Consider the following 16,436-nt stretch of genomic DNA (forward strand, 5'->3'; position numbering starts at 1 on the left):
TTCCGATGCATCAAGGCACTTCAAACTGTGGCAGTTGGGTCACGGCCCACTCTACTGGCAACTGCTACTCCAGTGTCATAGCTTAATAAGCATGTGGGCGTTTTGGTAAAATGCCTCGCCACACTTTGAAATCTATTCCTCGCGCACAAGCTCAACATGTTCCACGACGAGGAAGAGCTCTCGGCTGACCTACGCATCCATTAGATGGTTGCAGTTTGCCTCCTTGGCAGTCGTCTTGTTGAAATGGTAGGCATAATACACAGCTCTCTGTAGTCTTTGCTGATACAGGTCCACAGAAGCAATTTCGCACACTTGACACACTTCCTTTGTAGCCGTGCCTCTTCGGCTGTCTTCAAGCTGTGAGCCTTAGAGAATTTTAAATCCCACCTTTTAGGCGAGGATTTCTCTCCACCCTGAGAATGCTTGGCTGTTTAGTTATTAATGCCAGGGAGGGCCTTTCCCCTCTCATTCAGCCCTTGACCTCGAGTAATTCACTTGTAGAAAGGAGCACTCCCCTTAGTATTCAAGTCACCAAATGGAGAAGAGATAAGTGGTAAACGCTCGTACGGAGATGATCCGGCAGCAATATCTGACAAATAGGTTTGGTTGTTGTTCTTGGTTATGTAAATGTGACTGAGCACACCGTGTTTTCATAGACAGATGATCAAAACTGAGGTTATTTAAAAATGAGAAGCAGCAGCTTTGGTTCAATGGTAAAACTAAAGCATTGTGACAACAAAGTAAACATACTAAAAAGAAATACAAGCATTATCAGCAAGTGACTTTAATATCTATATTTAAACAGAATTAAACTATTAATGGCATGATTTTTGTCAGAAGGGCATCTGCAGGATAAATAAATTCATAATAAAAAATGGGGTTTCCTGGGATTTACCATGTAAAACTTATTTCAGCTTTGTAATTTGCAGTGTAAGACACAGCTTTACCTGTTATACTCTAACTGAGGCAGCAGGCTTCACATGAAAGGGCTAAATATTAGAAATGACTGGTTTGTGTACGGTGTGGTGGAAGAAGTCTGATTCGGACTCACAAGCCTAACGAACAGCAGACTGTTTATTACTCTGCCCGGGGTTGAAGACTGTCCTCTGCTCTCTGTATGTCTGCTTGTGATATACGCCATATTGTTTATTGGCATTTTACGGTGTCCTTCTGGCTGATCACTGCACATTTGAATTCATTTGTCTTACTTGTCACCACACATCCTGTAAGGTTGCTATTCTGGATGTCTGTCAGTGCTGAAACCAAATATGTTGGAGCCCAAGGAAGACGACACCCATACCAGTCTATTTCCACTGCTGGGATTGATCAGAATCTAAGTTAACGGTCCCTAATTACAGCATATTCTTGATGTTTTGCTCTAATGCGCTAAACTTGCTTTTTAGATAATGTTCCTATGACTAAATATACCAAAGATCCGTGTTTCAGGAGATTCTGCCAATGCTGGCAGACAGAATGTGTCAAGTTAATGTGAACAATCATCACAGGTGCTCCAGACATGTAAAGTTCAAATAAAAATGATCATCTGTCTGTATAAAACGGGAAAACTTTTTAGGAACGGAGAATGACTCATTTGGAAGGGAACAGTTTGTGAGATGAGTACCAGAAATAGAAATAATTGGAGCAGAATCAAAGAATGTGAAGGAACCAAGTTTTGTTGTTGCCATTTTATCTATGTATATATATATATATATATATATATATATATACACACACACACATACATACCTACCTACCTACCTACCTACATACACACATCCCGGATTGTACAAAACAAATGAAAATTGGAGAATAAACTTTGTAACTAAGCCCCACAAGGTTCTTCAAAGTTAAGTTAAAGGGAAGCCCCATTTGATGGGTTGTTCCTGCAGCGTAAAAAGACTATCACTGGGCGAGGAGTCACATCATCGTGAAACCAATTACCAACAGTGGCAGCCTGGAATTAAAATTAGCTGGCTCCCAAAAAAAATGGGAGTATTAGACTGTGTCTCATGACAGACACTATATGCCAGTGAGCAAACGACCAGCAAGGAACGGGAGGCATGGAATGCTTCAAAGTCCGGTTAAAAAATGGAGTCGGGGAGGTTGCCACCGCGCCGCGTGTTGGGACGCAGTCAGAGCTTCGGCAGATGCCACACATGACACCCTCTCACATTTCATGATCATATGGGTGGCCTCATTGACTGCATTGATTCTGAAGGATTATCCAGGCTAGGGCCATTACACTGAACGCAGGCTGGCTCCTTCCAGTCTGTTGCTGCACTGGATAATCCTGGCTTCTTCATCAGTAATATCATTAGAGCATCATCTCTGCGTGTTATTTCTGGGTTATTACCTGCAGGAGAGCAAGGACTATAGCTAACACGGGCCATTTTTTACATTCCCTGCTGGGAAAGGCAGTCTTGTTGACAAATAAAGCCTTCCCCTCACTGGGGAAAAGGAGAACATGCCTCGAGCAGCGTCGACGCACCCACTTTAAAGGATCGCCGAAATGGATGCGTCGCGGCATCGCAAGTGACGTTTGACGGAATAATTCAAACATGACAATGCTAAAAACAATCCCCCCCCCAAAAAAACCCGTCACAGAACATTTATTAGAAGAAATCTTTGAGACGGCGGAAAAACCAAGTGGGATTTTAGTCTTTGTTGGTAATTAGTCAATTCCTGCCATAGCTTTAAATGATAAAACTGCTCAAAAAGGGAAGATCCATGGCTTCTCCTGCAGAAATAGAGCAATGAGGAGCTGGTGCTTTATGTTAATTGAGGGGTGCCTAATGCAGTCGTTAGCATGCATAGTGGCAGATGTGGCGAACCTTAATTCTTTTTCACTACTTCCTCTTGGGCTGGCTAGGATGACATCTCTGCATTTTTCACTTGATAAGTCGCTCAGTCAGTCACTGAGGAGAAGCACATTTACTTTGAGCGCGGCAACTTTAGACGCCACCTCGACCAATTCAACAAGCACCTGATAAATCGATCTCCAGGCGGGGGGGGGAAAAAAAGCACATAAAACGAGCTGTTCTGAAGCTGAAAGATCAGACCACTTAACCGACTTGATGTTCTCTATGAGAGTTCACGGAGATGCTGTCAAAAGATGGTTAAGAAGACAATGACAGACCACTGCTGCTCCTCCGCAGACTGGCCCATCAGACCTGAGTCTACGTACACGCAGCCAAACAAGCATCACTGCCGAAGCAAAGTATTATTAAAGCCTGTCCCGGGGAAATCAGGACCATGTTTCATGTAAACATCCTCTTAAACCACATAAGGAACCACTGGGAAAGATATTTGAACTTTTAAGTATCTCATCCAATACCAAACGATCAAAACACAAAGAATGTAGAGCCACCTACGTCCGGACAGCACAAACATGGGCCATTTAAACAGACGGCCTGAAGAAATTATAAAACCTAATATGAATGTCATCTCCGTTTATGTTGTAAATGTTTGGTCAAGGTTTTATCACGACAAAACAATGATTGGGCCTTTGTAGCAATATATACTTCAAGACAGATCTGAATCCTGTGCCAAACGTTCCTGTTTTCTTTCACAATTTGAGGCTGATTGACCCACACAGTGATATAAAGTCAGCTGGAATATACGTGTTGTGATGTTTTATTATTTTACCGTTTTCCCCACGAGGCCACATTTTAAACAGGGTCGATTTGTAAGGAAAACTACTGTCATGTACACCCAGATGCAATCCCGTTTGGCATTTTCAATAAAGTATTTTCTGATGTAGCTGGTTGATGAATTCTGTATTTCGAGCCCAATATTTCATCATGAAAAGTGCCAGAATGCATGCTGGTCTAATTAAGAGTCACACAATTAAATAGCTATTCTTTTTTAATTGATAAAAGATTTAAAGTAAACTTGTTTGTTTTTCCCAAATCACAATTTTAAACATGAACTGCAGAACACGGAGCTATTAACTGGTTTGCCGCAGGGTTAAATATGGCCAGATGTGGAATAACATTATGTATTTACTCTGTTACATATTTTTGACAAACTTTTGGATAATGTTGGAATATTGGCGAGCATCTAAGCTAATACTAGGAGAGTTGATCAAAACATGAATGCTAAACTGTACTTATACAGTATAGGTTTTGGACAGCTCACTTTGCATGGACCATCATTAAATTGACTTTAACAAATGTATTTGAACCGATGGGTTAATGTGACCACTTTATCAGCCTGGCCCACTCAAGATGATACTGCGCAGCATGCAATCCCTAAAATATTCTTTAAATCGATCCTTGTAAATCTTTTCGCAAACTGTAACTGTTTCAGAGTATGCTCAGGAAAATAGCATCATTTGTTTAAAAGGGCTTTGTTTCCCACAGTGTTCTGCTTTGCCACCATTTTTCTCAAAACACTGCTTTAAAGGCCATGTAATGAAGGTATGTAATAGACATGTGGGAGACAATCCAATGATTCGACCATAAACATGGTTACGTCACATTTTGCTATCGGATTGTCGTTTTAATCAAATGGGGCCAACTTAAACCACATAGAAGTGCTTAATTTAATCAGATCCGTCTTTCATTAATTACTTATTTTCATGCAACAAGCATTATTTTTAAGGCAATTCTAACTATGAGCATTACAACGTGGCATCAATCTACCGAAAATGTCAGCAATCGCTGGTTTGATGTGGTGATCAAACTCCCAAATCCAGAGAATCCAGGTTGAAATGAGAATTTGTCGGATATCAGAATGTGTTTAACTTTGACAGCCTATAAATATTTTCACTGCTCATATGCGAGTCTGATCTGCCTCAATTAGAGAGGCCGTAGCAATGAGTCATTCATCAACACCGTCCCCTATCAGATGTTGGGAGTGAATGTTTGCTCATTCGCTGGCAGTGATGATATTCTGATATTCTGTCAGATCGCCGGCCAACAGTGTGACAGTGCAGGTGGCGCCGTTACTCAGCTGATGAGCCCTTCTGAATAGGAGCTGTCACACAAAAGAGAGCAACATTTCCGTGGCTGTATCAATGGGAGGATGATGTACTCCTCTTAGATTAAGTGACTGAACAAGATTGTACCACGTGTTGGGGAGCGTACAAAAAGTGCCAGTGCTGTGGACAGCTCGCATTAACAAGCACCTTCCGCATGGTTTTAGGAGGCAGAAGTCTTAGGACTTTTCTTTGAGTAGCAGCAGGGCTTTTGCAAATTTAGTGGAAAGATAAAAATGACTGAGAATGCAGTACTTTCCTCAGGCTCAGAGGGCGTGAGTAATACCCCAGTTATAATTTAGAGCAGAGAATCGCATGCTGACAAAAGCAGCATATGTTGTGTGAGTCAGTTCTGCGCTAAAGCTGAGAGGGGAAAAAAGTTTCAGTCCCTACCTTCCAGCTCTCTTATTTTACCTACCTTATTTCCCCATCTGGTCTTTCTACACCAACCACACTCAATCACTCTTCCCATACCCGCTCCCTCAAACTCCCCGCTCCAGCCTCCCCCCCTCTGAGGGTTTTTATAGCAATGGGGCGGCTATACCTTTCGTCCGATGGCACCGTTTGGTTTATTGGGCGGGGGTGGCTCGAAGATCCTCTGCTGCTGCTGTGGAGGCAGCGTGGAGTACAGGGGGATGATTTTGATATCGCCGACATCAGGCCCCAGGTCGTCAACCTCCCTCTTGATTCGCTTGCAGGCTTCGTCAATTTCCTGAAAGATGGGAGGTGTGACAATTAATCCAGGCGCCACTTCTGAATGCAAACATGGAGATCAAACAGGTTCAGAACAACACCTGGATAAACAATGGCAGTGGATGTAGATGATAGTGGAAGGAAAGAGGAGGCGGCCGGGGGAAACCGTGGTTCCCTGCTACAGTACATTTGTTCTAACTATCACTCCATCTGACGGAGGAAATTAAACCTGGACTGCAGTATGCTTTGCTGAGCTCCCTGTGGCTCTGTTGTCAAATGCAGCAATCATGGAAAACATGGACGCCCACGCTCAGAAGGGGTGCACACGCACGCATACACGCACACTCACGCGCGCACACAAAGCCAGACAGACTCAAACAGGGTTCATTATTCCACAGTGCAGTATTGTAGAGGGGAATGTGATATGAGACTGCAGCACTGATGCATAACCAGCGGCAAATCATGGCAGATCAGTTTAGTGAAGCTGAACGTTCTAGAGCCGGTGGGCTGGCAGACAGACAGAGGCCCTGAGTAGCAGCATGAATAAGGAAGCATGATAGTGAGAGCAGGGTTGGGGTCTGTTCTCCAAAGCCCTATTAGACCACAATATTAAACGTATTAAATATGTCAACATCATCCACAGGCAAGGAACCCACCTCTATACAAATTCACACACACATTTTCCAATTGTTTATTACTGAAGATTTTCAGCTTCTGGTAGGGACCAAAACAGCCCACAAAAGCATTTCATTTCCAAGTATTTCCCGCCGTTAAGAACCATTTTCTCATTTTTTCCCCAACAACAATCATTTAAACCTCAAATAGCTGCAGCTACTACAACGTGTCGCGCCACAGCCTATACTGTTGCACCACCTGCAGGCCCATGGGAGCAATGCAGCAAACGTTCACAGTGACCACGAATGGACGGACAAAGAGTCACCGCTGCTTCCATCTTTACCTGCCCATCAGTCTTATGGATGCAAAACAGGCTGCAGAATACGTTCTTTTATCAGTGACATGAAAAGGGAAATTTCTACTTGGACATTTGAGTTGACTTCCATTTATTGTTTTCAAATTAGTTTGACAGCAACTTGGGAGTTGAGTTGCATCACTGTGGAGGCCACACCTGCGTCTGACGTGAGAGAGCGCCATGCTGTTGCTTCCGGTTTCCCATCCGGACTGGAAAAGTGTTACCAGCCCCATTTGTCCCCTTCAATGCATTAAGTCGAACCCGGCTGATGGCCATGAGCCTCTTAATCAACACGCTGACATGTGGAAAACGGTAAATCTGAATGGATTGGTAAAATTATCCTCAGTATTAATAGCCTATCAAGCCTCTGGATGCAGCAGCTGCCATGGAGGCAGAAAAAAAAGAAAAAGGACCTCTTTGCCAAAGCGCTGGAAGCAAGCTGGCTGTCTGTCCCTGAGGGACATGAAGACAAAGTGCGTTTGTGTGTGTGCGTGTGTGTGCATGTACACACATGGGGGCAGTTGGCCAGTGTTGGGAACCTGTCCACGAGCTCTCCCTGCGACCCCGGAAGCAACAATCTACAGCCAAGCTAATAACCGACACATTTAGGCACCCCTCTTGACTAGAAAACAACACCACCACCCCACCCCACCCCCACCCCCAATCCTCGTGTTTTGATGTTTGCTGCTGAGGGGGAAGCTTAAATATTAGGACTTATCTTTGCTCGACAGCTGTGATAAGTTTCCACTTTCTTGTTTGGAGTTGGTGTTTCAGTTCCATTTGTTTGCGGAAGGGAAATATCTCACAGAAAAACGGAGGAAGGCAGAAGAACACGATCCTGTGCGTTTGCTCTCGTCTGTTATAAATTAAACAGTCGGATAAAAAGCGTCGTTGGCTTTGCCATGGATCTGCCTACCGATCATTAGTCTACATCAAAGTTGCTGGGAGACTGGAGAGGTTAAGAAGCGCTTGAGGGGCGTGCTGCTGCATCCTTTGAACAACCATCTCTGCCAGACCTACCACACATTAACTTCTTTAACCCAATTAGGAGGGGGTGATAATGAACTCACCGTGGGAGTGCTCTCAGTAATGCCTTAGCTTGACACAGGGCGGGGGGGTAGAATATAAATCAACAAATTACATCCAACTGCAATAAAATAAAAAAATAAATCTTTAACACATCGCCCGCAAATACCCCAGACTTTTTCCCCCCTTTACACGCTGGAGCGACTATCAATGTTTCTGGCCGTCCAAACAGCCGGGATACCACTAAATCTAAAATCAATTACCAGTTCTCCAAGGAGACCACTTCAAACGCCGTGGCCCCCAATGACTTTATCCTGTTTGTAACAAGCTGCATATTGATCTTGCTTTGACAAATGAAAACTGACGTAGGTGTTCTACAACAGTCAAGCTGGCACTGAGTGACAAATAATTACTACTAATCAGCAAATGCTTGCAAAATGTGATTGAGGGGAGCCACAATAACATGAGATTATTTGTCAGGATCAGCGATATCTTGTTGATGCTTGACAGGTGGATCGGGTCATTAGGATCTGGCTTATTCACACCAGAAATATGTGGAGATTAAAAGTAGTTCTGTGGAAAGACTAAAGTATTTTTCACGAGTTACATTCGCCTCTGCAGCCACGAGTAATCACATGGTCTCTTGCAGCATTTTGTCAAAGTGCTGAGAGAATAATCATAGCAACACAGGCGCTGTTGGATCCGACAGGCTTCTCCTGCCCACTGATCAGGAGATTGAAACATTTGTTGGTGCTTTTCTGTGTGTGTGTGTGTGTGTGTGTGTGTGTGTGTGTGTGTGTGTGTGTGTGTGTGTGTGTGTGTGTGTGTGTGTGTGTGTGTGTGTGTGTGTGTGCCCACCCAGCTGTGACCAAATTCATCACTTTGGGCATGGACCCTGACCTCCATTACACATCAGTGGACAACATTTGGAGGGAAGAAGGGGAGAGAGGGAGGAAAAAAATAAAATAAATGACTTAATTTCAGAGATTGGTGGAGAGGACAGAATCTGGGTCGCCCCCCCCCCCTCCCTCCCCTCAAACACCCGCTGTACAAATCCTGGTGGTTCCTAAATGGGCACAGTCACCGTGTTAACATCTATCAATCTGGGGATTAATCATTTCCTGTGCAAAGAGCGCTTGCGCGTGTGTGTGCGTGCTTATGATGCTGTACGTGAGCAACACATTTATGTAATCAGATTAATATGCACATGTTTAACTTTGGATATGTATGAGATTAAATTAATTATTAATGCCTTTCACTTCCATAAACACCAAACAGCTGCTTGTTCCACCTTATTTTACAACCACAAGGATGGGACCCCCCCCCCCTCCATTCAAATGTTTATTTGTAGTCTGAATATAAGGCGACTCCCCCTTTTACAAGCCTCATATTTCAAAATATTTATCTTTTTTAAAGTGGGGTGGGGGGGACAAAAACCGAGAGCTAAAACGGGTTGGCTTGAACATGTGGAAACGAACAAATATGTCAGAGTACCCATAAGGTCTGGGTGTTTTTCATCAGACTGAACCCATAAGGCTGTAAAGACAGCAGCATCTCAGAGTAGTCCGAGTTCATACTGGAATAGAGTTGCAGCCCGTTACACGACATGAGTCTTCTACACCAGCCCAGGCTGGCTTTAGACTCGGTGGCAGGGATGTCGAGCTCTTTGGAATTTTCCCGTGCCTTCACTTGAATAACAGCTCGCGTTATGTTCAATCTGTCTTCACGTTTCTCAGTCAGTAATCATTCCCTCTCCTATCGCTTTCTGGAAACCACTTTGAGGATAATAGTACATGCTCCTCTGGTTGTGCTCGCCGTCTTCTTATGTTGCGCTCAGTGACGCTGTACTTTTTAGCAGCTTGGCGGTTATTCTAAGTCTCAGCTGCATTGATCACCATCAGATTAGAATTTGTCTCTTAACTCCTCCTGTGTTGATTAATTTGACCTACTTTTGAGCCACTTTTCTCCAGGTGATCGCTGTATTGCTCGATATCTAAGGCGCAGGTTACTATTATCGTGCTGTATGGAAAGACAGATTTATATATGAAAGAAAAAGTAAAGAACCTGAAAATCATCTTATTATAAAGGTAGTCTCACAGACACTTTTTCATAAAAGTAACTTCAACTGAAAAGGAAATATTCTATGAGTCGCCGCCAAACCAAACAGACTCACCATTTTTAATTTTACCCTCTGTGTCTCCCTACAATAACTCTGTAACAATTACATTTTTGGCCATTTTCATGCTTGTCAAGTCATTTGCCCAAAAAACTGAAGTGAGCTATCCTTGTGTGTCGATATATGATCATAGATTCAGTCATAAGCCTTCCACAAACAATTATCAGTCCACACAAATGATTGAGGGGAACATTTTGTACACGGGGTAAATACTGTATGTATTCACTTACCACGTCACCCCACATAAAATATCAATAAATAAAACATCTTTGTCTAAAGCCATGTATTTAGTCAATTTAATTGAATGACCGAGAATTCCATGCGTCACTGGCAGATCATTACAATCCAACGGAACTTGTCAATCAGTGAATGAAATGGAAACAAACTTCTCTGGAGGAAGTTTCCGAACTTGCTGAAAATGTTTCAACTCTCCCTTTTATGATCACTACGTTCCGAGGGGAAACCTCAGTAGGGTCAAATTGGCCATGTAGTTTAGAATGTGTCTACGCTCTTTCCACATGTGCCGGATGATCTTAGACCAATTATCAAAAAAAAAAAAAAAAAGTGGTATGTGTATTTTAAACATGTTTAACATCTTCATTTTAGACAGTTCCTGTCGTCATAATGAAAAAAAAAATACGTAATCTGCAAAAACATTTCCCAAATATGAGCCTCGGAAAAGGAGGGCTTTTTAATATTAGGACAAATTCTGTTTTTAAAATGCAGCACGTTTGGGGTATTTCCTAAATGAGATTAATTTCCATGTTCCTACAATGCTTCTTCGGCCTGTGTTTACTCCACCATCAACTCCTTGTTTTGCCTCTGCCAATACAGTGAGACCTGTCAATGCTTTAACGGTGGAGGAAGGTAGAACCTGGAGGAGATTTATCCTGAAAACGGACTGTCGTTGATATTTTCTCCAGGAGTCGTTTTAAATATTTCCCCTGGTGTGTATGGGAGTTTGTTCTTTTCATTAATACTGTCGCTAAATTGAGAAAGATTATAGAAAAAAAAAGAAGAAGAAGAGAAATTACCGTTGACGCAAAACAGTTGAAAAGTAGTTAAATTGAGACGGGTTATTGTACCTGCTATGTTTTGTTGAGATGATTCACAATTGTTTTTGTTTTTAAACTATGTTCATTATAAACTGCAGCTTTACATGAATCTGAACGACCTGGTCACACATCTTGAACCATGTTTCACCTCTAATCCAAGTAACTTCAGTAGTTAATCTGACACGTCTGGAACACATAAAAGGTGATCCATAAAAAACACCATCCTGATAAACCTCTGACGTCCTACCTCTTGCCCGGTGAGGAAGAGCAACACATCCCCTTCATCCTCCTCACACATGTGGAGCTGGATGACGGTGCGGATGGCTGCCTCCAGGTAGTCCCGCTCCGGTTCGGGCGTGTAGAAAATCTCCACGGGGTGCGTGCGGCCGGGGATGGTGAGCAGCGGGCAGCTGTCGAAGTACACCTGGAACTTTCCTGCGTCGAGCGTGGCGCTCATGACGATGACCTGAGGGGAGAGGGGGCGAGGGAGAAAGGGAGTGAAGTGGAACGAGTCGGCGAGGTACAATGTCTTCATAAAAGGAGGTGAAAGAAAAGATAAAAATAAGAGTGAAGGAGAGCAGAGGGGAAACGGCTGCACTGGTTATGGGAACCGGCACTCAAGCGAGGTCTCAGTTAACGTGTCAAATAGCTTGATGATGATTGGGGAAGAGGATTCCTCGAGAGTAAATATGGGCGCTTAGATTAGATAGATAGACGAAGAGTGCAACACCTTATTCAGGATGGCCGGTGCTTGGAATTTAGGGTAAAGGTGCCGGTGCTAATCCAAAACGGAGTCCTTAATGCAAAACTTGGCGTTCCAGTCGAAGTCACTGACCTACACAGAGCTTTTACAGTCCTTGCTCCTGAGGTTGGGTACACAATGTTCTCTCCAAAGCCATTAGATCGAGTGCATTAGGATTCTGATGGGAAACGCGTCTCCCATTTTCAATCTCAAACGTTTTCAGGGGCCAGCGTCTCCGCATCTCGCTTTACGCTCTGCGACACATCATAATTGCTCTTAATCAAGGCAAATTAAACTTTCAAATTTGGTAGGCGATAGGGATGAAGGAGATAGAGGGGTATGGGTGGATGATCATTCCCAATAACCTAGACCTCATTTAACAGTCCGCGAACAACAATCTAACCTTTGATTCCACACTGACAAACAACTAGTCATTATCCATCTGCTTTATGAGAATTATGTCTGGCACACTCTAGCCAATAAAACTTCTGCCCGTGTCTATGCTCCACCGGTATGTCCCCGTCACCCTGCCTACCCCAACGTCTCTGAAGAAGTGGCTGAAAATGGGGGGTGACAGTGGGCATAAACGTGCATTTCTGCACCTTGCAGCAATATTTGTCTTTCCTCGACTCACTGACAGCCGTCGGGCAGGGGGTCACGTCACAGAGCGGAAATAAAAAGTAACATAACCGCTGTCCGATACCGAATTCATCATAGGGGAAAAGTTGTTTAGTTGTTAAACGCAGCACACACGTTAATTGAAACATTTCCATAAACAATGAGAGTGGAACTGGACTGATAAAAAAAAATATAGACTTGAACCAACTATCTGCAAGACTGCATTAATTTATCATTTAACGGACAATATCGTTGATTTAATCGCTGCTGGTCATTCAATGGAACCACAACACCACCTAGAGACTTAAAGTGGTATTGCAACGTATGTGCCAGGACAGACCACGGATCATTTTGGGGGGTGATTTATTATCACATTGATTACCATGAGGTTGGTTTTGGGGGGGGGGGGGCTTTTTGGGGAAATGTTTTACCTTGAGATCAGATCTCTGGCGGACCACCTCTTTCAGGACCCCCATGAGGATGTCTGTTGCTAATGTGCGTTCGTGGGCTTCATCCAGGATGATGACACCATAGCGCTCCAGCAGGGGATCGTTCATGGCCTCCCTCAGCAACATTCCATCTGTCATGTACCTTGGTGAACAGAGGAGGTGTCGTCAGTACCGAGAGAACGGAGATGATATTTCTAACTACATAAAATGTACTTTTTAATAAAAAACTTTGATAAATCTGCCGGACAAACAGTTAACATTTCACCTTTACAAATTGCACAAGGGAGTTTTTTTCAAACATAATTTACTTGACCATCAGAAAATGCTCGTGGGTTGATCTAACTTTAGTATGTTTTTTTTCATGTCCCAAAATGTGACTATCAATCAGCATGAATAAAGCGAACATGTTGATTCATATAAATTATTAGATATGAGGGTTATTCACAGTAAAGCAGGGTAAGGAGGTTTATCATAATAATATCAATAATAATAAAGAACTTCCAATGCTCTCCATTATCTATTTATCCCCGATAAACATGTGACCTTTTATAAAGTATTTAACAACATATTTGGACTAAGAAAAGAAAAACATTTCTTACTTGAGCACAGTCTTGGCAGAGCTGCAGTCCTCAAACCTGATGGAGTAGCCCACCTCCTGACCCAGCATGACATCCATCTCATCCGCGACCCTCTGAGCGACGCTCATGGCCGCCACTCTCCTGGGCTGGGTGCAGGCCACGGCCCTCTTGGGCCCTGGCACGGAGCGCACCATGTCCACACACCACTGAGGGATCTGGAAGGTGGCAGACGATTCAGCCATTTAATAAAAATGTCAGAAGAGAGCTGAATGTCGGGCAGTCGGCAGAAGAGGAGAATTAGATAGATGGTGCAAAGGTCAAATGAACAGCAAAAAGAACTGAATGAGATTTTTGTTTGATCATTATTTGAGTTTGACGTCCTTCAGTGTCTCACAAGCTCAAATAATCCCCCTCCTGAGCAAAGACATATAGGACGTTTAAACACTTTTCCTAGTTCCTTTATAGTACTTTCTGCAGCAGAAATGTTCCCTCACAGATACGCCATCAAGAAGTTCTTTTCTTCTTCAACTTACTCTTTCAAAACTATTTTCCTGCCTGGGCTGCTTTTATTACTGGTTCAATTACTCTCATCTCATTGTGTTAAGTTTTGTCTCCCCTCTGTCCCTCTTCAGTTTGCTGGTTGGTGGATGTTAGTGGACGTGTGCATTTACTCTTCTACTCCATCCATGTCCTTTTGTCTTTACACTTTTCCACCGGGGTGGTGGTGGGTTGCGGCAATACCGCCGAGACAGAAAACAGACAAAACGTCCACTGCGGGGAGGCTCATGCTTCAAACAGAGGCAGCTTGCAACGGGACGCCTGAATGAAAAGCTTTAATTTTGATTGACTGCACTTTAGAGGATTCAAATCTCAACCGTTTTATAATGTCAGCCAGTTTTAATCTAGTTTAGAAAAAATAAATATTGTAAAAATAAAAAAAAATAAAAAAGGTAAATGATGTGATACTGATCAATGTGGAATGCTGATGGCATAGGCCATTGTGATTTCATCAATGTTGACAGCATTTATAGAGAATCAAAGTTAGTTTAGCCTTCGTCTTTATGAGGCACTCACTAAAAATCACGTCGATTGAGATATTACCCTGAGGCGTTACTGAAGGATATCTCTATGCTTTGCATAATTGCTATGTAATGTTACGTCTTTTTAGTAAGTTTTTAAGTCTCAATCTACTAAAATGGCTTCAAACAGTAAAATCACACACATTATTCTTCATTTCCGGGTAAAAGAAATCACTGAATGGCCTTCAGTAGTCCTGCACATTAGTGAGGACTAGTATCCTTCAAGAAAATGACCTATTTACAAGGAACATAAACTAAGTATGTCTTCGTCGAGTAAGGAGTCCCAAAATAGATACGCAAACACACACGGCTTGCAGCAGATTTGTAGGTAGTGTTTTTGCATGTTTTCAAGAGAAATGCATCAATCAAGTGCATTAAGCGGGGATAGTAGTTTCCCTGCTCAGGAAAAGGAGCCAAAGACTGTGATAGTTATGCCATCATTAGAAATTTAACAGAATAAACACCTGTGCTAATAATTAGCACTTTTCCCCTTTTTCTGCTGAGCCATCCTTCTATTTACTCAAGTTAACTTAAAGGAAACATAAAGAGATGCACACGTTACTGAATAAGGTCACTTCCCTGATAGAGGGTACAAGATTCACAGCATGCACTGTGTGTACATTTGTGCAATAACATTTCTTTCTGTGGGGTTTTCTTGTAGCATCATAGCAGCCGATAAGATTACACCACCTCATTTAAAAGTCTTTGGGAGATAGTTTACATTCACCTCAGGATGGAAGGGAAGGCTCAACCAGTGATTTACTCTAATCTTCTCTCCTGCTATTTAAAAAAAAAATTACCCAGACAACCCAACTCTCTTGCGGACTTAAAATAAACTTTAACAAGCACAAAGTGGGAATCAACAGTAAAAAGTAACTCCTGAGGAATGCATCATCTGTTTAATTCACCGTTTCATTCCATCCCCCTTTTAATGATGTAATTATACCAATTTTAATCACTGAATTTCACGCTTTCATTAAAGTTGATGCACTGAAAAGGATCTTCTTTTGGGGTTTGGGGGTGCAGCCGATGACTGCTCCGTTTTGCGTTTGTACCTGCGTGGTTTTTCCGGAGCCCGTCTCTCCCACCAGCACAAAGGACTGGTTCTTCATGAGGATGTCATTGAAGGTCTCCTTGTACTCCCAGACGGGCAGCTGCAGCCGCTTCTTCAGGATCTCATAGTAGCGCGGCGTGTGCGGCAGGTTGGTGAAGGGGTTGATCTGCTGCTGGATGGGGGTCTGCTTAAAGAAGCCTAAACTTCCCACTGCTGGGTTGTGTGCTGGTAGTCCGGGCGGCTTCATATCTCTGTCTCTGTCGCGGTCTCGATCACGGTCCCGGTCTCTGTCTTTCCCCCGGGATCGATCATCGCGGTCTCTGTCTCTGTCACGTCTGAAAACAGAACACACATGGGATTGAGATTTGAATGAGGCTCTGCTCTACAAACATGTGATTAGGTGTCAATTTATTTGTTACTTTCCAGACAAAGTTTAATTACGTTATGTGGCTACACTTACTACCCAGTTAAAAGAAATAGTTTGTGTTTATTTCACATGTGAAAAGGATATATCATCAGTTTTGACCAGTGACCGACTTAAAAAGTGCAGAGATTTCATTCAATACTGCACATAGCAATAAAAAGGGTGACTATTATGCTATAACATGGAATTAATGTGCCGTTTTCTGTTGCATGAAACGTGCAAGCTTTTGACCTTGAAAATAATTTATGTATTTGAAAGACAACTATTAAACATATTAATAATTGTGTGGCAAAGACCTATTGTGCACGAGAAAGTACCTTGTGTTGTGCAGCAGTTTAAGATGAATGCTAAGTGACACCACATGACATTGTAAGAGCTGAGAAGCATCTATGAATGTTTAGCGTCTCTCACATTGGCGCCCTTGACTGAAGTAAAGACTGCAGCTTTGATTGTTTGCACACTGACTGCACTGGAACAACGATCAGTTCACAGCTCGTTTATCTCGGTGTGACAAATTTGCCCCGTCAGATCAGACCCTGTCTGAAGCATCCAACTCACTGCAAGGCCCGTGGAGCCTAAATTCAGTGAATTTGT

General features: G+C 42.9%; 1 protein-coding gene across 4 annotated transcripts in view; it reads right to left on the bottom strand.

Annotated features, from left to right (window-relative positions):
* Positions 1–16,436, bottom strand: part of dhx15 (DEAH (Asp-Glu-Ala-His) box helicase 15) — a 30,459-nt gene that overhangs the window by 13,100 nt on the left and 923 nt on the right. For all 4 annotated transcript variants that reach the window (XR_013936266.1, XR_013936267.1, XM_080486665.1 and 1 more), the window contains exons 2-6: positions 15,420–15,753; positions 13,307–13,500; positions 12,690–12,849; positions 11,146–11,364; positions 5,523–5,690 (exon numbers count right to left, since the gene is read on the bottom strand). Coding sequence is in view for 2 of the 4 variants with exons in the window: in XM_080486665.1 (XP_080342791.1) it covers positions 5,523–5,690; positions 11,146–11,364; positions 12,690–12,849; positions 13,307–13,500; positions 15,420–15,753 (1,075 nt within the window). In the remaining 2 variants the exon portion in view is untranslated. The remainder of the gene's footprint in view (positions 1–5,522; positions 5,691–11,145; positions 11,365–12,689; positions 12,850–13,306; positions 13,501–15,419; positions 15,754–16,436) is intronic.

The sequence above is a fragment of the Lipophrys pholis genome (assembly GCF_963383615.2).
Source record: "Lipophrys pholis genome assembly, chromosome: 18".
In the NCBI taxonomy this organism is placed as follows: Eukaryota; Metazoa; Chordata; class Actinopteri; order Blenniiformes; family Blenniidae; genus Lipophrys; species Lipophrys pholis.